This window comes from Crassostrea angulata, chromosome 3 (genome assembly GCF_025612915.1).
Source record: "Crassostrea angulata isolate pt1a10 chromosome 3, ASM2561291v2, whole genome shotgun sequence".
NCBI lineage: Eukaryota > Metazoa > Mollusca > Bivalvia > Ostreida > Ostreidae > Magallana > Magallana angulata.
Genome location: NC_069113.1, coordinates 42,527,079 through 42,552,128, shown reverse-complemented (window position 1 = coordinate 42,552,128; position 25,050 = coordinate 42,527,079). Strand labels below are relative to the sequence as shown.

The window sequence follows — 25,050 nt, the reverse complement described above, 5'->3', positions numbered from 1 at the left end:
TCGTCAATTCTAACGGTATTAATTTAAAATTAATAGCCTTTTGGACGAAGGGAGTAATACATTTCCAGTTTTTATTCCCTTCCTCTACAAAATTAAGTCAAGATTGGTCAGTTAGTTCCCTGGGAGAAGCTTATACATTGATGGCAATACATTGGAAAATTAAATTTCCAAACCGGCGTATTTTCACTCAAATATGTTCTCACGTGTTCATAACGTCGAAGTCAAAACTGTAGATAAGCATCGATTAGATGAAAAAGATTCGAGGTAATTCGAAATCCGTGTAAAAGGTGTTCCAAAAAGGGGTGAGAACAGGTGAAATAAACGATGATGACACATGCATGTTATGAAGGCGCATGCTAAGTTCATATTTGGGGTTGAAAAACCATGTATTTTATTCTATGTATTAATAAATGCCATAATTATTATCCTTTTTTGTGAGAAATTAATATCATATCAGTTATTGCAAATTATTGTCACGAATGGTCCGCAATAAACATGGCCGGAAAGTAAAAATGGGGGAAAATCCACTATATAGTAGGTTTTCCGTGGGGGTAATCTGGCTATAAAAAGGGGGAAAGCCCACTATATAGTCAGCTTTCCGTGGGGGAAAAACTGCTATATAGCCATTTTTCCGCGGGGAAGAACTGCTATATAGCCATTTTTCCGGGGGGAAAGATGGCTAGGGGGAAAAGGCACTATATAACACCGGTATTATATGTTCTTCTATATACATGTATGTATCGCACGTTGTACTGAAGAAATGATATAACCTCATTTTAATTTAGTCCCCGCCATCCTTACCCCTGAATCCTAACGCATGTTAGAAACTTACATTATATTTCTCAGTTTTATTCTCCGTTGTATTTTGACAACAGGGTACATTTACCAAACTTTAAATCAAAAGACTTCAAGTTTTTAAAACATGATAGTTCATATAAACAGTCCCTATACCCATAACTTCTTATACTCGTGAAGTATCGTTAAAATTATTGAATTTAGGCCTTAGCGCATTAGCATGGTACCCGAAAGCTTTTTAAAAGATTTAAAAAGTTCAAAACTATTTGGTTTGTCAAAGCAGAGATATGGCTACTCGTTGTATTTATACTACTTTTGATATTGTGATGTTGCCCGATTCAAAGTTCTAATGATATTTTGACTTCCCGATGCAGTACTGGGAAATAACTGATATTTATTGATATTTCAACGTTGTATTGTCTATTTGTTAAGAGATATACATGAAATGATAGTTACTCGTTTTTTAAACAAGATACAAGGTCTGCAAAACGACAGAAATGACTTCTCATAACGAATTCGAAGTACATGTACTAGTAATTAATTCGTGGACAACACTATAACTATAACTACACTGTAGCTACAACAAAGTATTTATTAATTCGTTATTACGAGATACCTCCTTAATATACTAGTAACGGGATTACGGCATTGTTATCTCTTTATAACAAATTGAATATTATAATATTGTTACCATCACAAAGCAAGTATTATACAATATTGTGAGGAAACACTCTCTCTCTCTCTCTCTCTCTCTCTCTCTCTGCCTGTCTCTCTCTCTCTCTCTGCCTGTCTCTCTCTCTCTCTCTCTCTCTCTCTCTCTCTCTCTCTCTCTCTCTCTCTCTCTCTCTCTCTCTCTCTCTCTCTCTCTCTCTCTGCAATTCATATCACTTTAATTTTTTTTAAAAATATCTTCAGCTGTATGCAAAACATCACTGTAGAAATTAGAAATTTGATTGACTTAATAAAAACCCACTTAAAAACCAATTTCTCTATTAAACAGACGAGAGGGAGAAAACCCTCCTCAGATTGATGCGTGTCAGCTTCCGCCTTGGGTGCTGGGTATTGGGGGTGGTATCAATCAATAATTCAAAGACTGTTTCTATTTACGTTTTACAACTATAAGTAGAATCAAAGAGAATTCCGTCAGTATAGATTTTCTCCATGATCTCCGCAAATATTGATGGATCTTCCCTAGAATGAATCAACTAAAGATAAAGAAACTGAAAAAAAGAATATTCGCTATATTTGTTTAAATTTCTGTTGTTTGTTATGGTATCAACTAGTATTAGTAGCATGAACTTTCTGTAATTGATATCGTTAAAATATAGAGTATTTATTTACAAACCAGGCATATAAAAGTTGGATAGGATTTATCCATTATAACCTGGCACAATTCCTTTGAACAAAACACCTTTTGTTTAATTAAAACATTTAGAATATTTAATATAGAATGTAGATATGCTTGATGCACGGCAGATCGTTCTAATAATGTCCTCCTTTATGACATGGTTCGGTAACTGACATAAAAGGCCCCTAGAAGAATAAGATCACAGGCCCAAAACAATGGCCCTCTAACAATAATCTCTAATAATAATCCACGCTGTATTAAATCCCCATTTATTGGTACTCCGATACCGTGCACAGACATCAAGTTATACATTTATCCTCTGTTGGTTCGTCCGTACTCACCTGTTAGACACTTGGTAACTTTTGTCCCTTTGATAAACAAATATATTCATACAAGAAGTTCATACATAGCGATGGCGAGTTTTTGGACCAGGTCTAGAAATTATAAGATATATTTTTTCTAACTTGGGAGTGTAAATGTTTTAAGTACAGGGGTTTTAATTTCGTTCCTAAACATACATGTATAAAAAGGAAGAATTTAACGAACTCTTACAGCATTGCTGTTTGTGAGAAGCATCATAATTTTTACAACGACCTGCATTGGTGTACACACAAGTACTTGAGGACAGGACCCCTACTCTCCGATTTTGACCCCCGGGGAAGTTGACGCTTTTTTATACAGAAATTCCTTTAAAGTCATGTACACAACATGTTTCATATCAAATATCTGAATATTAGTTAAAAATAAAGGATTTATTAAAACTACACGAACCTGCTTATAATTGTTTATTCTCAGTTAATTTTTAGACATTTAGAATGGAACATTTTGTGTACATGAATTTAAAAGAATTTATTTTAAAAAGCCAACTACCTCGGGGGTCAAAATCGGTGGAGGGGGAGCTGGATCCTGTCCTCATGCACATCTTTGGTGTACGGTATTGTGGGTGGAGTTTTTGCAGACCATTTAAATACAAAAAATACAAATGGCATATGTTGCATTGTATAATATTTTTAAAAAAGAAATACAACAATGAGGTCAAACCAGATTTCTCAATTGGACTAAATTACATTTTTAGCTATACTATTTTATAGTATAAAGTAAAAATCCATATATTTTAGCCTCAACGTTTGAATATTTTTCCCCTCTATCTTCATACCGAACTCTTCTTCTCGAGGAGATCAATATAGTCAAAGATATGGCCACGACCATCCAGCCCCTTAAAGATCTTCTCAAAATATGAATATATTTGTATTGAACCAACATAGATCATTTGTTATAACAAAAACACTTAGAATTGTTTAGGAAGGGTCTGTTGTCGGCTTTAGGCGTACAAAAGGTGGGTCAATATTTGTAAAAATGACTGGGCTTGACTTCTCTATAAACAAAAAATTCGGAAACGTTGATTCTCACATTTGACACTGTGTGTGTTTTTTTTTTAAACAGTGATTACAACTTGAGGGGGATAGGAAGGGAGCTTGATTAAAGTATCGAAATGTTCAAACTGGGAGGAAATAATGCTCGATTTTATATACCTATTAAACCTTAAATCCTGAAATGACTGATATCAGGAACGTTTATATAGGTCCCTGCAAATATTTGGTGAAAATATTCACTTTCGTTCAAGAGAATACTTGATATCATCATTAGTAACTTTATAACCACAAATACTATAGTATATACGATGAGCAAACTATGTTTTCATTCCATTGTACAAACAGCACTTTGAGTCATGCTCAAATCGGCCATCTTTCAATTCACTTATTGAAGAATGGTTTTAAGGCTCACATTCACTTTTTTGGGGATTTGGACTATCGATTTTTTTAGATAAAGTGTATTTTACTAATTAACAATTTTTAATTGTCAATGAGTCCATGACTATGGACCCATTGACAATTAAAAATTGTTAATTAGTAAAAAAACAAAAGTATTGGGGAGTCCTCTCTTAGTCCACAGCGTTATGTTGGCAACAACATTTAATCTGTAATTGTAGACTTGACTTGCAGTCACTGTTAACCATGATGAGTACATATTAAAATGTTTAGAATAAAATGCAATTGATCGTTTTGTTTGAAGGCCATTTGCAAAATGAATTATTGAATAACACACAAATTATGCACCATACTCAATAAGACATTTCTTTTAAGAATTCCACTTTGTTGTCGTCTTTGAATAAATTATGCAGCCATTATACTTGAAAAGGACAAACAAATTTTATTCAGATGGAAAACAAGAAAATATGTTTGTATGAATATTTTTTTTTTATCAAATTCCACTTGTAAATGGTCTGTTTCGTGCTGAATTTTTTATTCTGTGTCTCCTTTCTATATTGCTAAAATTTTCATGTTTATTACCATCCAAAATTAAAACTAATTAGAAGATCAATTTTTAACATATATCCGTTTGCTATCATACACGGGAAATATTTCTGGTGGGAAGCATTCTGTTTATATTCTGCAGAGAACTCGGTAATTATTACTGAAATCAATAATTCACAGCTCTAGAGAGTGACAATTATTAATTCAGAGATTTAAATGATGGGTGATTAATTCATATAGACAATCATAGTGACTATGCGTGTGTATCAACAGCCATTTAAAGCTCCCCCCCCCCCCCCCCCGAAATAAGAGAGATAATCTTTTCCAGAATGCCTGCATTGAGTGAAGAATAAGGGTTACTCACTGCTTGCATTGGATGGCTGCAAATATGAGTAAAGAGTTGCTAAATGCAGGCATGCTCTTAGAGCAGCAAAAACCAGGGTCAGATGTTCAACAAAACTTCCAAAAGCATAGGAAACCGTTATTTTGGGAGGTGCAGAACCCAAGATCAATGCCAACGCAACATCAAAGCAATGTGACCTTGGCCCTTCAAGGTTCAGAGGTCAAGATCAAATTCAACGATAACCATTTGACACGATTCCAAATTGTCAGTCGAGCCAAAGTTTTGGGGTTGGAGATGGTTGATATGCAAAACTGGAACAAACAGAACCTTGTTTGAGTCAATTAGAGTAATAGCAATTATGATGTAATGAAGAATGGGTGGGTTTGGTAGTTGTCATGTTGTGAATTTTGTTTTTACAACCATTCAGTAAATTCAAAATTTACAATATGACAATTGGATTGAAATTGAGATTTTTTAAATTAAATATTTTCCATATTTTCTTTAAATAAATAGCACCAACCTTACTGTGGTCAGTGATTATATGAAAATGGAATTGACTTAATTAAGTGCATATGTCTAATATATACCTAAAGGGAGCCAATGGAAGGGGAAAATGTGCAACTATTGTATATTTGCACTCCTTTGATAACTGAATGTTTTGACTTCACACTTAAAGTATTCATGGAACGTTAATAAAACGTACTTTGTTAGATCGTGATTTAGTTTCGTCAGTAGTAAATGTAGAATGTACACAGTTGGATTTCTTTAGGTCGAGGAGAAACTGTTCAGTGGAGCTACATGTTTCCCTTTTTTAGCAATCAGGGACTTTGAGAAGGATCTACATTGTATGTGTGTCGGTCCGTACTGCAACGCGGGGAAATATTTTTTTCCAACTTTTTAATTTAAACCAAGCGAAGAAGCGTACGTTTGTTAAAGCACATTATCAATATTAATACTTTCAAAATCGAAATAATTTAAAGAATGGAAAAATAATAGATTACAACTTAGCTGTTTTCTTAGGAATGTTATTATTAATTTGTCATTTTCTCTTCTTTCCATTAAAATATTTCCACCCCCGCTAACATATCATGTTCACAGGGAGGTGGAAGACGATGCCAGTAAACAACAGCATGATCACATTGTTGGATGACGTGTACCAAAAGTCTGATATCACACTACGTGATTTACGATTGGAATCAAAATTGCGAACTAGTTGTGTGTATTTTAATTAATTTTATTTTTCAAAAAGATTGAAGGCTGCTCATTTATAAATTTTACACCAGGAAGATCCATAACTTATCCCGAGCAATACTTCATAGTAAAAAGGAAAAACCACGGGGGTTGTCGTTCTTTACATGTGTCCCAAACCATGCAGACCCCTAGCCTCGTTTTTGAAAGGGGAGCGGGATGTAGACTGAACAGAAGACTGATAAACGCATAATAAAAAAAAATCGTCTTGTTAGTTTTGTTAATTTTCTCTCTATTTTTTTTTCATGCTCCAAAAAGTGGTGGAACAGTTTATTTAAAATCTAATATTCTGTATGTAGTTTAAAAAAATGTCTTTTCAAAGACACCGCCCCCCCCCCCCCCCCCCCGAAGCGTAAAATTACTGATGTTTAATATAATAGTTCATTTTGTATTCCAACATAATTATAAAGTACACAAACTGGAGATTGGAGCTAGTTCAAGGTGGCATGGGACCCTGTCGATACTAATAAGGTTAAAAGTATATATAATCGAAATACAATGTTCTTTCACCGGTTTAGAATTTTCAAGGCAACAACAATGGAAAAGAATTCTGTTAAAAATTTTACTTGATTTTAGTTTTTATTTTGATAGGAATACTCAAGAAGGTCACATTATGGAGGTGTCTCATACCACCATAAACCGAATCGACAGCAGATTCAGAGTTGTCGCTCTTTCCAAATATTAACTAATAGCATAGTGGCGAACAGTTTTGCATTCTTTTTGAAATGTTTAATTGTAAAATGAACAGAAGACACAGATATCATGAAAAGCTTAAGAAGCTGTCTTTCGGACGATAAGTAGCACGTTGCTTTGATACAGAACGATATTTGGAACCATTTCCTTTTAGTCCGAGAGTACATAAGATATATATAAGACTTTTGTCAATAAAACTCCTAGTCGCCATCGTCAACCTCAAAGTGGCGAGGTCTTCTCAACCGTCAAAGGGCGAAAATATTGGCACTTGAAATTCCAAAACTGATCAGGGCAACACACAGAATTATAATAGTGAGGGGTATTTAAAAGTGGAAACTGACGATTCCTATATCAAACGAAACTCGTCCAGACTCCCGTGGTTTTTTTTTCTCTTGAATGGTAGAGAAAAGAGCCGTTGTAAAGATACCTGCTTTTATCGCTCTGGAATTAACAATTCTGTCTTTTTTAGAACACGAAGTGTCGCAAGAATTAATCAATGACCGCCCATTATAAAATCAATTGACGATTCAACTTGAGTAATGAAATATCGATAAAAGTTAATTGGCATGAAATTCAGTTTTGGTTTATATGTATTTAAAATCTCTCTCTCTCTCTCTCTCTCTCTCTCTCTCTCTCTCTCTCTCTCTCTCTGGAATACACGGTGGTTATTTTTGTTACCTGCAACGGCCAATAATTTTCACAATTAACTTCATGATATTTCTTTGCATGCCGCTGAACGTTTTCCTAATCATTCTCTGTCTTTTAGACTTAGATCAAATCCCTAAGCTAGTTTCAGTCGGCTGAGGTATTCTCCCGAGTTTCTATGATCACGCTGAATTGATACGAACTGTCTTGTATCAATATTCAATTGCGTTGAATTATCAATATGTCACCGAGACATTTACCGTTAATAAAATACCCGCATTACCTGACAAATATTTTACCTGCACGGTATGCTTTAAAAAATAAACATCAAATTAGATAACTAAGAAGAGCAAGGTGTAATATATAGAGGTATTTGTTTCCAATCCCCGCGCCCATCCGCGGTATTGCATGAACCCAGGTTAACTTAGTGATTTTCTTCATCGGTGCTACGTTTTATTGAGTGGATTTGATTCGCATACCTTCGATAATGTCCCTAACAAACAAGTGTCTGAACATTTTAATAAAGCTCTTCTGACTGGATGAACGCGCTGTGTGAAAGGTATAGGAATTCACAAAAAGAGCTGACAAAGTAATGGCTAAAACCTCACAACACTCACCATTGTTGTTCCAGTAATTACGGCGGAATAAAGTCACGCAATGTAAAGTGTAAATTAGAACGATAAAATTTAAGTGAAAAGTTCGCTTTTTGCACGTTGACAATTAAAACCGTGTCCTGTATTTGGCGCTAGTTTTCGTTCTCAACCCACCTCCCCGTTTTACGCACGCGCTTTTGTTCCTGACCAATCACGGATAGCAGGCCTAGGGTTTGTCACAGTGCAGATCGGCGGGTACAGGCCGGCATTGTTTGCAATCCAGAAACACGGGGTATCGTGTAACGGTCGCTAGCAATTGCCTCAATAAAAGATACCCCGGCACAACATAGAAACCGTTAAGTCGATTCACCAACTTCTGGAGAACACTCGTTTAAATGGCCAACCGATATTAATTGAGATACTTTAATTAAAAAAAATCGCCGTTCCAGATTAGTGTGCCATAAATTGGTGAAAGTGTTTTTTAAATCATTAAGCCCATACGGAATCGTCAAAGCGTTTTAAAAAACGTTTGTGGATACGGTATTTCTTTTGGATTGTGTATTCTCGGGACAATATTGCAATTTGGATTGGTTAATATAAATTACAAGTAAGTTAGATAGATACGATCGTTTTATTGATTTTTAATGTATCGTTTATCGAAAGAAATGAATGAAGGTTGTCACGAATTATGATTTTTTACGGCTTCATGACAGTTCTTGTTGTGTATTGGTAACACATGTTTACAGATATATAAGAAACACGTCCAGCAGTTATTGTGGTCACTGTTTTAGACATGTGAGTAGTTTTATTGAAAGAGAAAATTGTTAAAATTTTGTCGTAGTACCACTACTGTAAAGAAATTGGACTGATATAAAGGGACAAATAAAATAAACCCACAATAAGTTTTCCATTAATGGTGGTTTACCATGCTATGTAGACAGTTAATTTAATGCCGTTGTTACTTATAATTGATACAAACGAGTTGTTATGGACAGGTTTACCACATTTATACTCTGAGTACACAAACGAATAAAAAAAGAAAGAGGGCAAAAGCATATGACACAGAAGTAGATATTTCTGGTATCATGGAGGAGACACCCTAAACTTTCGTAAGATTAGGAATTTGAAGCAATCTCTCGTGTCTTGGACAGGGTATTGTCTCACGTCTGGAAACACGTGATATCACAAACAAGTTTCAAAATCCCCCACTATTTTACTCATTAGTAAAGTTCTCTATGGTAACCTTCTTATTAAACCTAGGGAATATAATTTCTCTCTCTCTCTCTCTCTCTCTCTCTCTCTCTCTCTCTCTCTCTCTCTCTCTCTCTCTCTCTCTCTTCCACCAGCTCTCATTTTTAAGTTTGTAACATCAAAGACACATAACAAATTATTGCGCCTTTGTATTTTTATATTATCAATCAGTAAACTAAAAGAATCATATTTTGTTTTTTTATATATCATTTTAAACGAATCTTATTTTTCTTCTATAAGAAAGAAAGAGAGAAAAAAATAAGTTTTGATGCATGGTGTATACCGAGGTGCACACATGCCTTTTCAATGTCTGTGTTTATATAATGGTTGGTGATATGGTATTTCTCTATTGCATTTATTCTGCAGATTAAAGAGTTGATCCATTGTCAACTCTCGACATTATAAGAATGGCTGACTACATTTGTTAAACGAGTAGTTTTAAATCATATACCCGGATCGGTTTCCTTTGTAATTTCATTTGTTTAACGTAAATTTTTAAAAGAAAAAGCCCCTAAAATTGATTATTGAGCATTATCTTGTGAATTATTCACTACTATCTCGATTATCCATACGCAAAAACGAGAACGACGATTTTGAAATCAGTGTTGTATCGGCAGAGTGCGGGTATATGATAATGAAAAGGGAAGTCAAAATTAATGTATTGTTTTTTTAAATCATTTATACATGTATTCTCTCGGGTATACATCGATTTACTCTATCTGTGATCGGCCGACTATAAATGAAGCTAGCCAGTTTGCTCCATCGTATTATTGACGTCGTTTTAAGATGTGCTGGAAAGGTATGGATACCCATCCAGCGATGTGGGGGTTTAAAAATTGAATGAATTTCAATAGTATGTTGCACGTTCCTTCAGAACAATCAAAACAAGAGTTAAGACAAGTGGAAATCAATGGAAATTTAATGAGATTCTGTCATTGTGTTTTACGAGATAGATACAAAGTGAGAGGGAGGTGAATTTGCCTGACAAAAACGGGAAACAATTTTTTTTTTTTGGTCAACCAGTCTTTCAAAAGTACACACTCAATGGGCCAGTATGGTTGTTTTTCATAAACTTGCATTCGGGAAATTATATGAGTTTTAATCTTTACGCAGACTTACATACGGGGCAAAATATTAATCCGATTCCATTGCCGAGCGAAGGCTGCAAACGGCTCTTAATTGAAAAATATGAAGAATATCTCCACATGACTTCCCAACAACAAAAGAAAGCGGGAGAGATTAATGGTTAGCGTGTATTGCTTAATCACTAACGAAACTTCCTCCAAAAGAAAGAATGAAGAAATATACGCCTCTAACCGTATACATGCCTGTTTATTTTGTTTTACCCACCTGTGCTTACTGCTAGGTCCATGCATCAAGGCCCCAAAAGAGGACACAGTTTGAGGAATATAATAAAACTAGATAACTTAACAAATTTCTTATCCGGATTTTAATTTCTGTTTTGTAAGATGTGTAGCAGTGTACAAAAACTTGCCCAATCGATTTTCGGTTCTGAACGTGCAAATGCCTCCTGTTTGGTGTTTTTTTTCTAATTTTTTTCCATGGCTAGAACACTCGATCATCTTTTGTAACAGCATGATGCATGTTGTAATTTTTCAATGGTCACAAATGTCTATTAGACTGGTGGTTTTTAACGTAAAGAGATGTGATGTAATTCATAAATGAAGAATTATATTCAGCGACAGAATTACGACAATCCCTCGAAATATATAGCTTTCTTTATAAAAGTTACTCAATTCACGTGTCAAACTGCGATGCATTTGTTATAAAACTCTCTAGAAGCAACAAAAAAGCTTTGTCGTGTGTTAGAAAGTTTATCAGCAATAATTCACCAATAAGCTTCTTCTATGGTTAGGACCAGGGCGATTTCTCATATCCTAAAATAGAAAGGCGTAAAAATGTTGTTAGGGCATTGAAAGAATAAAATAATTACATCGAAGTCTTGTATCATATTTTTCCTACAGCTCTAAATTAAATGGATTAGTAAACTGTGAAATTTCTTGAACAGTTAGCGATGTAGCCTGTCAGGATCTTTTTAAATAACTAAAATTTAGAAATTAAGACTTTCATCAATGATATTGTAGCCATAATACCAATAACGTCAAGCAGACAAACCAACGGCACATCGTTGCACCGAGTTACAATTAGAAAATGTCTTGCATGGTATACTGGTATTTATAAATGTTGGATAACACCGAACATGTCGTCTTTGCCATCCAATTTAACCTCTGCAAGAAATCAGCAATATTTAACATCAAATTACGCTACCAAACAGTTCGGATTGGTCACACATCCCCTACGCCTTCGAACCGTGACCACACACATACAATGTACTATCTTGCAATTTTTTTTCTTGGGAAGAGGTTTGCAATATTGATAATCTACTATTCTACAAACATTCAGCTATCTGTATAATTTAGTATCTATGTATAATATATGAGGGGAACTTGGAGCTCGATGATATCATTTTTTTTTTGTTTACAATCTGCGAGCAGGTTTGCAACAAGTTTTTACTGTTAACCTATATGTGTTCATTTTTTCCAGATATTTTCAAAGAAGGATGGCAAGGGGACACCACCCTTGGTGACCGCTGTCAACACTGGCAATCTAGAGATTTGCCGATATCTGCTTGAAAATGGCGCCAAAATTGATGCAACTGATAGACGGTTAAAACGATCCGCTCTCCAGTATGCAATATTGGCCAAAAACTTGGATATTTTTGATTTGTTACTGAAGTAAGTTAACATACATGTATTGTTGTTCGGTTTTTATTTGCTCTCTCTCTCTCTCTCTCTCTCTCTCTCTCTCTCCAAACTGATAGCTACACTATTGAATCTTCCAAACAGACTGCATATCATAAACAGATGATTGCGTCCATAATTCCATGGATGCCATTTCTTCCTTATAGATGTTGAAAATGTGTTTTCTTTCAATCAGAGAATAAAAATAAGACGTAGAACATAATTTTGCACTGAACACAGCTTTGTGAATATCATATTTTGCTGGCACGTTGACCATGTTGTGGTTTTTTTTATTTGCATCATGGAATATGTCAATGGAGCAATTATAGTTCAGTGGTTTTCCATGGATGAAATATGTGTATCAAGTTTATTTTTGTAAAAATCTCTAATAACTAAAATGATAACAAATCGACTGAATAATTGATGAGCAAAAGAGGATTGGTTTTCATAAGCGTCGGAACCGTGGGGTAGGCTTAGCCCCCCCCCCCCCCCCCCCACTTTTTTTTGCACTTGTTCTCGCAGCAAACATACTTTTTCCAAAATTTACCTTAAAAAGATTGAAATATTGAAAAATTGAAGTCATAGGTATACTAGCTCCCCCCCCCCCCCCCCCCCCCCGGATATTAGGGTTTTCATGATTTTGGGAATTAGGGTTTTTTTCTTCTTTTTTTTTTGCTTGTCAAGATTTCTGAGGATTAGTTTACCCCGCCACTGGGTTTATGTTGTGGATATCATGATCAATAACTATTAGTTCCTTAATTACGACTAGTATCATTTTAGTGTATTGAGGTGCGAGATAAGAATTAACAATATTGACCTTTCCTGGTATATTGCGGCGTTATCAATGAATTGGGTTTTTCCCATAAAATATGTTGTTGCCAAGTAACTGTTTATTTGTGACAGCATGCAACAGTCGGCATCAATGAGCTTAAATGATTCCAAAATAATTTATTCAGATCAAGGTATTTGTACGTATTTTATTGGCAAATCCCAAAAAACACCAAGGCCCTCATTTTACATGTACAGGGGTTTGATATCGCAAAAGCTTCATAAAAAAAGAAAACAAGAGAATGAAAAGGTGATTTTCATTCATAGACATACATCATAATAGTAATTTGTAGTAAACAGGCATTTACCATGTAATCTAACCATATTGAGTACCCAGGAATGTATTATAGAGGGAGGGGAAAGGAGGCCAAATCAACAGAATACCCATAATATAATGGGGGTTTTTCATGCTGGCTTTCAAATCACAAAAGGATATAGAAAATTCTCTTTAATATATGGCACAAAAGGAATATGAATATTTTGAACTTCTCAATGCAGATATGATTTAATAATGAGAGCAGTGAAATGCAGTCAGGTGTATTTTTCATATAGAATTGGCGGCATTGGAGCAATCTTCGGGACTTTGCGATTGTCAATACATTTAGATACTGTGTGATGAGTTTGACAATGTTGGGACACTTATCATTGTTAAGATGTTTACTCAACAGGTGATCTGTGTTGATTTTCCTCTTGAGTCATTGTCCGGACCCCCCAAAATGTCCCCCTTCCAGCTAAAACAGGTGTCCTCTTTCTGAATCTACAGACCAGTGGAAACAGTGATTTATTACTTTTCATCTTGAGTGACATCGGGATGTTGTAACTGTAATCATTATACTGTTGGCTTTTGCTACTAGAATTCATCAAGATCTCCTAGATATCAAAAATAAAATGATGGACGGTCATACAAGAGGCTATCAGGTAATAATGTAAATAAAGGTGTTGGACACCAGAGTCCGAGGAACATGATTGAGTGTACACTTCATAAAACAATTTCTTTGATATCGCATTCTTTAAGAAGGATATTTATTAATTCATAATGTTATTTTCTGCGGTGGGGTATGGCATATGATTTGATCGAGCCTATTTTGTGACAACATTTCGTTCATTATATCAAGGAATGCATTAATACCATTCAAATTTTAGAACTGGAGGAAAGAAGAAAAAAGATTTTTTTCGTCATGAGCAGTAACAAAGACGGCTTTATGGGATTGTATTAGAGTTTAATATTGATTTTATTTTCTTTTGTACAATCCCGTAGGTTGATCAGTTCAATAGTGCTTTGGTGATTTTATGAAGTGGTCTGCCTGACTGCCATTTAATGAGGTTTTGTGCATTATTGAGTGATAAAATTCATGAACGTTGCAAAACGGATTGTGTATATACCCATGCTTGAAAGACTGGGACACAGAGTAAAGAAAAGACAGACTGTGTATTAAAAGCAGTTATGTATAAATTTGCAGGGGGTGATTTACAAGCTGGGAACAAGATTTGTTTTTCAGGGAGGTGATGGTTTTGGTGCGTTACTATGGTTCTAAATCTGAAGCACAGTGGATATGTGTTGTTTTACCACATGACATTTTTCAAAGATAAAGATCTCGAACAAAAAAAAAAACTCCCTCCCCCCAATACAGTCTTGGTTTGTTTTACACATAATAATGAAAAGGGAGTTTAAAGTTTTCTCTGTCTTAGTTGAGTCATGAGTAAACAATATGACGCATTGTCATGCAGTTCAATGTTTTAAAGTAATAAGGTTTGTTCATAGACGATATTAAAACTGCATGCATTGTTTAGTTGCATCTATAGGGGATTGATATAGTTTTAGTATATTAAATTAAATGAGAAAGAAAAATAAATGCCCATAATAACTAATCAATACACAAGAACACATTTCTTCAAGGTAAGCTAAAGGAAATTATTATTTGTCGTAACTCCTTATTGTAAAGGAAGAGAGTCTGTTTGTTAGTGTTCACCTTGCAAGTAAGCCAATTATAAGAGCGAAAAGTATTTTAATCTAAAGGTAGATCTTTGTTCTATATGTAGATATTAGATTTCTTTTGTAGCAACCTAGACATTTTAATCTGATCAATGCGAGCAATCAGTGCCTTGACAGACAATGTCATAATATCCCCAATATCATAATTCAAGAATAAGAATCACTGTTGAAACTATTCAACTAAATCCTAAAATGAACAATTTGCCGGCAGGTGCAATCATGTTCTTATATGATAATAAGTACTGGGTATATTTGTCTGGAGTTTAAAATTTATTCTCTATCCAGTTCTTGTATTTGCTCTTTCTGTCTTTAAGGTAGTTTTTTGTGGTCGAAAACATAGATTTAAGAGCAGATTGAAAAGTTTATCCAAGAGATTTACAATGCAATAATAGTGAGCCTTATGAAGGTTACATCGAAGGTCTCTTCTGAACAGGTGTTGTGTTACTGCTAGCTTTCAGAGTTTGTAAGGTGCATGGTTGATAATCCTTTGTGCAATGTCATATTGAACAAGGGAAAGAAACCTGTCAATTCCTGAAACATATTCATACTTGCACGGAAATATAAAAAGAGAAACAGATCGACACTGACGGCAGCTCGCTGCAGAAATGCCTATCCTTTTCCATCCTTGTATAAAATTCAATGTTTAAACACACAACTGCATGCTTGCTTTGGAGGTTTAATTTTATTAATCCAAACAAGACCTGAATGCTAGTGTTGTAGTTGAAGGGGAAAACCCTTTGTTAAGCATACTAGGAAGGTGGGACCTAATTGCATTATGAAATTTAGCAAATGTTGTTATGATTTGTGTATTTAAAAAATGCAACCACGTTGAAAAATGGCTTGGTCCATAATTGGAAAAATCAACCTTGATCACTTATATGATTAGAACACATTCCAATTGTCCCGAATGCATGGTTACATTGGTACAATTTTGAGAGCAAAAAGAGAAAGGAGCTTGAGATTTTTCTTCATGTACAATTTTTTTTACATGAAGCTTTATTAAAATCAAATCAGTCCAAACTTGATAATTAAAAGTCTTTTCATTCATTGTGTAAAGTGCATACAAGGCTTTCTGCTTCATAGCTCCTAGCAATAATGAGAGCTGTCGTATTTAAATATTGATGGTTTTTTAAAAATGATTTATGACATGTATTTTTTATATGGTGATGATATTCAGATTCCAAATCCACGCTTTATTTTAGCTTGAATGCTGGTATTCTTTTGTTAACAATCTTAATCAAGCATTTTCGTTTGTTGTCGATGGGGTTGTTTAAAAAAGTTGTGAAAGGCAGAGACATTATCAAAGAAACCCAAGATGACAGGGCACTTCAGAGAGTGCTTTATTCAAATTAATGGAATCCAGGGTAGATTTTGTACATTTCCAGGTAGCTATGCCTGTGCACAGAAGTTGTAAATAATCATCAAGGTATGCAAGTACAGTGACCACCAACTGACTCTGTCTCTTGCAAAGTCCTTCTCATGATTGCTATGTTGAACAGTTTGCCGAGTTCGCAGAAGAACACACAGTCATATTTATTATACATCATGTCATGTGTTAAAGACATAACAGGCCTAATCTACACCGTAATATCACTTACAGGTATAATCCAAGTTTAGACCAGGGGGATTATCGTGGGAAAACAGCTCTCCATCGGATTTGTGCTATCAAGGACCCCCGGTATTTCCAGAGGGTCATTAAACACTACGGGACGTTTCCGGACCATATCATGGAACAGGAAACGGACGATGGAGTCACTCCTGTCATATCGGCCTGTCAGAGCGGGAACTCACAGCAGCTGAAGGAACTCATAGATCAAGGAGTGAGTTTATCTCAGCTCTCATTTTTCTATAGAACTATAGTTTACTTTCTCAGCTATCAATTTATTCAAATAGATTCATGTATAGCTCATATATACTGTTTGGAAATATGTGTCACAGGCTTGTATGAACCAACAGTTCAGTGATATTTTGTAAAGTATAAATAAGGGCTAGCGTAACTGCCTTTATAGATATTCTAGAAGGTTATACTAGCATGTTGCAATGGGAGGATTATACAGGATTTTTACGGTAGTCTGTTCGATTTTACAACTTACTTGATGGTCAATGACATTTAGAATGAATGGTTTAATAATTAACTCTTATATCACTGTGTATGTATAATTTCCACAGGCTCCAATATCAACCAAAGATGATAATGGAAGAACAGCGCTACATTACTGCGCAGACAATCTGGAGACACAGTGTGCCGAAATGTTACTGGCCAAGGACCCCAGCTTGTTGGAGGTCAAGGACTCACAAGGGTTCACGCCCCTCCACATGTCGGTGATCAGTGGAAATGTGCCTTTACTCAAACTCCTGCTCGCTAAGGGGGCGGATATCAGGAGTCTGGACAGTGAACTACACACCCCCACACACTGGGCCACTGGTAGGTCAAGGTCGTAAATTTCTACCTTTGAAATGTTGAAATGTCTTGTATTTAAAGAGTGTTACTCTGTGCCTTCAGATTTAAAGTCCTTATAAGGACTTAATACATGCGAGGAGTCACTATCCCAGTAAAATTGTGAGAAGCACCCTTTGCAGATATCAAAATCTTGCTGTCATTTTTTCTGACAGTTGTGAGCTATCTGAAATTACAATAAATGGCCTGTGCTAGCGATTTATATTTTCAATATCTAAATCAATATATAATTTCTGCCCTTACAGGTTCCTTGTTGATCCTTGTTGATTATACCATGTAGCCAATGTCACGAGAAGAAACACTATATCAGCTCAAATGTTTCATATTTTAATGACATTTACAAATAACTATCTTTAGTTAAATATCTTCATTCATTTGTAACTATATCCATTTCAATACTGTGCAGGGATCACTGAAGTTCTTTATTTCGGAAATGGTCGTCAGGACAGTGAAGGTCTCGTTGGTTTTGATATCTAGTTTTGTCACTATGGGGATTTTGATTGGGGTGAGAGAAACGTTTTGTCCAGGGTTAATAGAGGTGTAGATATTTTGATAGTAAGATGGGTGGCTTGTGTCGTTTGTTGATAATGCACTTTTGAGCAACTTTGGACGAGAAACATTTTTTATTTTACAATATGTATTTAAATTTGTTCTCGTTTCCTCTCTCCTTTTTTAAATCATTATTAAGTAAATAATGGGATATGTTCATAGTTATGCATGTCTAGTACAGATAGACAAGACTGAAATCTTAGCTATTGGAATTATTCTGAAAGAGTTGAATTTATTTATAGAATATACTCAACTTGATTCAAGTTATATAAAAGGGAAATTCAAACTTACCTCGACTCAGCTTTGAACCCAAATATTTTCTTTCAAGAGTTTGGGGATCTAGTCTTAACACAAGCAACTCGTGAAAAAGGAAAGTGTTTAGTTTTTCAAATTAAAATTAAAAATTTGAAATATTTCATCTTGAATACATTGATTTTGATAGCCAAACACCAAGCATGTATAGTTGATGATGGAGATGGTAAGAGGATCTTGTAGTAGAACAGTCTCTCAGTCCTTATACGGAGCGCAGTCAACAGTGAATTTATATTAATAATATACCTGTTTCATAGCAAACTATCCGCTGTGCTTACGCAGTATTTTTTCTATTTTATCTTCATTTTTATACAATTTATCGTTGAAACTCATCAGCAAATAAGCAAACTAGGCTATAATCACAATTGGCTTTTATAGTTTCTTCAGTGATAAGTTAATTTTTTTATTTCCAGATTCAGGCTTTAAGTTGCAAAAAATATCATAACTTGATGTTTAACATGCTAAAAACATGATTCAGGCACTAGTTCAATTGTTATAAACAGTGCAGACTCTACCTTAAGCTCTTTTACTTCTAATAGTGCAGCTTTGATAGAAGTTTAGTGTTAAGACTAGACTATAGTAACTCTTCTCCATTCTAACAGACTTCCGTCAATGCTTCATCAAGTTTTGAAATTCAAGTTCAAATCTCTCTAATATCTTCCCATATAGTATAATGTTGTTTTTGATCCGCTCCTCGCCTCACTAAACAAACTCCTTAATTAAGTTTCGAAGATTTCTCTACAATTATTAATCATAAGAGTATATCGGCCCATATATTGTCAAAATAATAAGGGAATATATCTAATGCATTTTCTGGGCATCATATCTATATATAGACATATCAAACTGATTTCCTTCAGTATATGTCTGAAAAAACCTTATCAATAGTAATCTGAGGCCTTAAATCGAAAGTGATTTAACCAACCCTGCCCAATCCCACCCCAGAAATTCAATATTTCAATTACCTATACGATAATATATCAGTTAAAATTGCATTGACTATATGTATACACCAAAATAACTGTAATATGATAGGGTTATGGCGGTTTTAATTCCCTTAAAGGAGTAAAATCTATTGATCACTTTATTTAAAGAAATCAATTACTTTTTGTATTTCATATATAATTATACAGTACAATGTTTGTTTTACATCATTTTTTTCTATAATGAGATAAATGGCAATATCAATTAAACTTGTAATCTAAATTTCAATTTAGAGGTTAATATGTAGTTTATATTTTATATGATTACAAAAGTATTAATGAATGGGTAATGCACTTCTAAGCATATATTGTAGATTCATATATCATACAGGAAAAGTCCGGCCATTTTTCGGTTGAAGGACTATATATTTATTCCGAATCTAATTCAGTAATTTTATTGATGTTCAGTGAATTATCTATCACCTAACAGTGTAACATTTATATTATTCAACGAATGGAAAAAAAATTGATTTAAGGTTGCCGATACACATATAACTAATTCAGGTATTAATCATGAGTTGCTAAAGGAAAAAGTTGTTTCTTGTATGATTGACATATGGACACAATGTGATGAGAATATGCACTTCCACAATATATAATGAGGCAAATGCTTAAATTGATTCCATATTATTTACATCTACTGAGTATGATTCCCACTATATCTTACGGAAACTTATAGTTAATTCATAGCTCTATAGAAACTGAATATCTGAAATCTACACGCCCGTTTATCGATTGGTCAAAACCTACAGCGATCTAAGAAAAATCACGAAAAATCATGATTATTTCAGACTCAAATTCCCATAGGAGATATTTCTTTTAGCTAACGTACTGATATACATGAACGGTAATTTAGTTGATTTTACTTACTTTTTATAATCAATTTATTAATTTGTTAAAATGAAATATGTAAATATAAACAATAAAATGCTTTCTTTGATGATTCATACGTGAAGAACATAGCGATCATTGCATAAAAAATTTACATAAACCGCAAACGCGGGATAAGTTTTTTTTATGAAATGTCGCCACCTTCATATTCCGTATGGATCACCAAAGAATGCATTTTATTTTTTAAATAAATAAAAAAAAAAGATGCTTCAAAGAATCTATAGGGTCTCAACAATTAAATGTACCTATCTGTCGTGGATCGATCTGTTTAGGAATTTTTAATTCTTCCCTATTGATTTGTTGATATATATTCATTAATATGCTAATGAATAGAATAAAAAAAGTTTCCTAAATATTATGTGTTAGTTTCCATACTGTTTTATATATAATCTGATTAAGAAAAAAAGTATGAAAAATTAAAAGTGATCAATAAAATATCAATGACTGAGAAATTGTAAAAAAAAAATTTAGCTTCAAGCCAGGTACATGTACAATTACATGTATTGCAGGTCTTTTTCCGGGCCATAGTTCATGTGTTAATTCATTTTAAAGTTTTTGTTTCAATATTTCATATGCTTCCAAAGACTTCATGAACGCACAACTTCTCAAAGCCATTTATAGTGTTAATGTAAATTTACGTCATAAATCCCAGGAATTAAGAAATAATAGTATTTGTTATTGTTTGTGTTGTTTATTTATACAATATTACAGACCAACTGTTTAATCCCGTTGGATTAACATTTCAGACCATTGTAAAAACGGTAACAATTGAGCAATGTAATGCAGAGGGCATATTATTTATTTATAGGAGTTTGTGTGTAATATATTACACAAACAAACAAATAACATATCCGCTTTATAAATTCTCAAGTTCAAAAGGCCAACATGATTTAGAATTCGTTTTTGGGCAATGACTTAATTAATCATGTATTATACAGGAGAGAAATCAGATATGGTACATTTTAGTCAAATAATCTTCAAATATTTGAGAAATTTAATTAAATTTCTCTCTCTCTCTCTCTCTCTCTCTCTCTCTCTCTCTCTCTCTCTCTCGCTCTTGCTTACTATCAACGGGCTTTCCTAATAGAAAGTTTGTATTACCAGGTACTGCAATAATATACATGTATACTGACGTCACTGTATATCCTACTTTTGTACTAATAGACGATAGTTTTCATCAGGCTGCAAGATATTACATTACTAATAATAAATTCTTTTTCACTTCTTTCTCATAAGGTTCATGTGAGTACATTCAAGACATTCAGATATTTAGCATGCTTTTGTGTTAAAATATATTTTATTTGATTAGACCTTTTGATTTTTGATGGTTTTTTTTTTTTAATTTAAACCTGCAATTACGAGCACAATTATTATTACAGTATTATTTCATCACATCATATATCAAAGAATTTGAGTTTAAATTTTGAATTCATCCCTTTATTTTAATTTTCATGTGTATAAATCTACATACTTTAGCAATTATTGGATATATTCATCAAATTGCTACAGATAGTTGATAAAAATAGAATCTGAAAACTTTCTAGACTTTTTTTTATTATTTTGACTCAATCAAGCTGAACTTTGCTGTAGATATTTAATTAACCTTCATAGTTTTTATAGTACTGTTTAATACTTTTTTTCACTAGAAAAATATTTTTTCAACGTCTTAATGGCATACAATGATATATTGTAGTTATTTTGTGTGATATATGTTTGAAAACGCTAAAAGCACTTGCCTTAAAAATATGTTCTGTTTGTTCATTTTAAATCATTTCAGTATGCATATATATTTTTAATGGAATATAATCTACAATTAATATATTGTACCCTTGATATGAATTAAATCATAAGTTTGATGCACACTGCAAAATTACTTTGCTCAAAAAACACTAACATGGATTCAGAGTTTGTTATTTATGAGCTGTTGCTATGGTAACATATGACCTTGACATTTCAGTTTGTGGTCATCTGGAAATTCTTGACATTCTGATTGACAATGGAGCAGAGCTGTCCTCAGCAGACAGTCACAATGCGTACCCGATCCATTACGCTGCCCAGATGAACGGGAAAGACAGCAACCATGCTGATTCCAAGGTCGGGGAGAAGGTTCTCAAAAAACTTCTAGACAGTGGCGTGCCACACGATGTCACAGACAAAGATGGCCGACAACCGCTACTATGGGCTGCAAGTGCAGGTATATAATTTTCAAATTGAAGTTTACTTCACAGCTGGAAAGAGTTTACTCTGTGGGTATAGATAAACAGACATATATCAATGGAGAAGAATAGGAATACCCTGGAAGAGTTTAATCCATATTGATTTCTTCTGCGGGTTATATTTGCACTGTTTGCAAATTGCAGTTGGTTCTGGCTGGATTTAAAGTTTGTAAATATGCAATTAAGGTGCATAAATGATTAGAATAAAATGTTACGACATAAATGTCTGGTTTAAGTGACAGAAACTTTATCGCAACATGCTTATACATTATTAATCTACTCTTATTTTGATTTAATGCAGGAAACACAGAATCCATTAAATTATTAGTCAAAGCTGGTGCTGATGTGAATGCTATTGATAAAGATGGGCTTTCAGGTAATGATCTGTCTCAGGATTAAAGTCTAGCTTGTACAGAAACTACATTGTATAGGGCTCCGGGAGTTGTCCTTCACAATTACAGTTTTATCCATTCTAAGTCGGAGTTGTCTCTCTTGTTCTAGCGTTGCATTGTGCGGCCTCTAGGGGTCACTCTCACTGTATAGAGGAACTGAAGAAGCTGGGAGCAGATGTAAACCTAGCCGATAAAAATAGCTGTACCCCTCTGTTTTATGCTGTCACCCTCGGTAATAAAGACTGTACAAAGACGTTACTCAAACACGGTGCTGATCCAAACCACCAAGATGTCAGGGGGAGAACGTAAGAGACTTTTCAATTTTGACCAAAAAATATAAAGATTGATGAATAAAACAGCATTATTGATATATTAACAAATATTTATCATAATTCTTTTTAAATTATATTTTCATACCACAATTATCATATGAAAAGTATTTTATTCTTGTAAGCCTCAACTTTAAAAATGGTTCTAAGAGTGATTTAATTTCACTTTAAATCTTGCAAAAAAAAAAAGTTTTGATTACATTAACTAACAGTTTCTTTTCCACTTTCAGGCCTAGTCATTGTGCCTCTGTGAAGGGTTGTGTGGAGACACTGAAGATTCTGGACAAGAGTAAAGCCGACCTGTGGGGTAGTAGCGGGCGGGGAGATTTCCCTATCCATGAGGCTGCTCAGGGCGGACATTGCGGTCAGTATACTAATACACATAAAGTCAGATATAAACTTGATAATTATAATGATTCAATTCACAAGACAGATAACACATTTGTAAATGAATGGCTTTAATTCAGATATTGGGTGGACTAGTATTTTAGATTTAAATGGACATTATGGTAACGTTTATATATCCCAGTAAACCTTCATAAGACATTAGCATGGTCTTATAACCTAAAGACAAATTAGATATCACATTTATTTAATGTAATTATGGATTAAATTTAATTACACTGTTTAGCAAAATGCTTTCCATTTATAAGAATTAAGGCAGTATGCCTTTTTCAGTAAGATATGATACGCATGTCTCTGTGGTTAACTTGCAATTATCCTTAAACATTATATTTATATACTTAGTACATGTAAGTTGCTGGACTAAAAAGTACAAACTGGCACCATTAAAAGACCCACCTCCAAAATGCTATTGATTGCCAAAGCAAAATATAGCTACTACACGGAACATTTTGTGTAGCAGTGAATTGGATGCTGACCCAGTTACAAATATATGAGTCTCTTGTGATTAAAGTGCAAAATCCATTAGGGTTCTCTTTCTCAATACAATTAAAGATTCCAGCTATAGTTACATATATTTCATTATTTTTTAAGATGTGGTAAAGTACCTGCTTAAGTGGAAGAACACCCCTGATGCAGTGAATACTCCAAACAACGCTGGCAGAACCTGCCTCCATATTTCTGCCATCATTAACAATCTGCCTCTCTGTAAACTGCTGCTGGACAACGGGGCAGAAAAAAACTCTCTGATGATGCACAAGGTACAAATCTGATCAGTGTCTCAAAAGTGTTTGAAATAAAAAAATATTCATAACTTTAAGTTGTAAGATATAATTGTTATGATTGATTTCAAGTCTTGACTTTTGATATTGCGAAGTAGCTTAGTGTAAAATAAAAGTCTAAAAGTCTAAAAACATAATCAATCAGATAGGAGAATGATTAAGCTAGATATTTTAATATTAATCTACTAAATGCATTATCAAAGCACATATTTCTTGTTACTAAAAATAAAACTGGACAACCATATGCATGTTTATACCTATACCGGTATATTGCAAATTGCATTTATTCAATGCAATTCCAAAACAACTGCATCGTGTATTGTTAAATGATTGTATTTGCTCGGTTAATCTTTCTGTGCAATCCAATGAATGCATTATCAGATCATACACAAATTTCAATGTACATAATATCTTATATTGCATTAAGAAAAACAATTTTAGCAGAAATGCAAAGGCGTTTATGAAAAATTGCAGGTCATTGCGAGGTTAGAGTGCTGTTTATGTAAAAGATTATTGCTTTGGCTATAGAATGATCACATACTATAACTATTTTCTCTTTTATAAAGTAGGATATTAGATATCATATAAAAAAATATCTGCATGCAAATGTTCTGATATTAACATTGAACTTATTATTCTTTTTTTTTAAATCCACTGGTCTTTTGTTGATAAAAAAAATCAAAGATACGTGGAATGTGATTTTCCTTTTTAATCAAGTTTAAATCATTTTATGTAAACAGCCCAAATTTGATGAATTTAACTTTGAGTAGAGCGTTTTCACATTTTGTCTGATTCATAGAATAAGAAAGATTCAAGCAAGGTAAAATATTGTGATGAAAGAGAAAAATAACTTCACATGCTTTGAATTAACAGTTTGGATTTTTACTTGTGCCGTGATAGTTGGTAATTAAGCCCCTCAATG

The 25,050-nt window shown here is 33.9% G+C and overlaps 1 protein-coding gene across 12 annotated transcripts in view; it reads left to right on the top strand.

The window, feature by feature from the left end:
* LOC128175241 (trichohyalin-like) overlaps nucleotides 1-25,050 on the top strand; it is a 39,809-nt gene that overhangs the window by 4,606 nt on the left and 10,153 nt on the right. For 8 of the 12 annotated variants that reach the window (XM_052840714.1, XM_052840713.1, XM_052840723.1 and 5 more), the window contains exons 2-11: nucleotides 11,797-11,987; nucleotides 16,415-16,634; nucleotides 16,984-17,239; nucleotides 18,264-18,299; nucleotides 21,965-22,201; nucleotides 22,525-22,599; nucleotides 22,725-22,920; nucleotides 23,175-23,308; nucleotides 23,941-24,107; nucleotides 24,928-24,948. In XM_052840714.1, the coding sequence (XP_052696674.1) occupies nucleotides 11,797-11,987; nucleotides 16,415-16,634; nucleotides 16,984-17,239; nucleotides 18,264-18,299; nucleotides 21,965-22,201; nucleotides 22,525-22,599; nucleotides 22,725-22,920; nucleotides 23,175-23,308; nucleotides 23,941-24,107; nucleotides 24,928-24,948 (1,533 nt within the window). Of the gene's footprint in view, nucleotides 1-8,229; nucleotides 8,588-11,796; nucleotides 11,988-13,607; nucleotides 13,740-16,414; nucleotides 16,635-16,983; nucleotides 17,240-18,263; nucleotides 18,300-21,964; nucleotides 22,202-22,524; nucleotides 22,600-22,724; nucleotides 22,921-23,174; nucleotides 23,309-23,940; nucleotides 24,108-24,927; nucleotides 24,949-25,050 lie in introns of those variants that run through there. The other 4 variants (XM_052840724.1, XM_052840725.1, XM_052840719.1 and 1 more) reach the window with 4 other exon arrangements.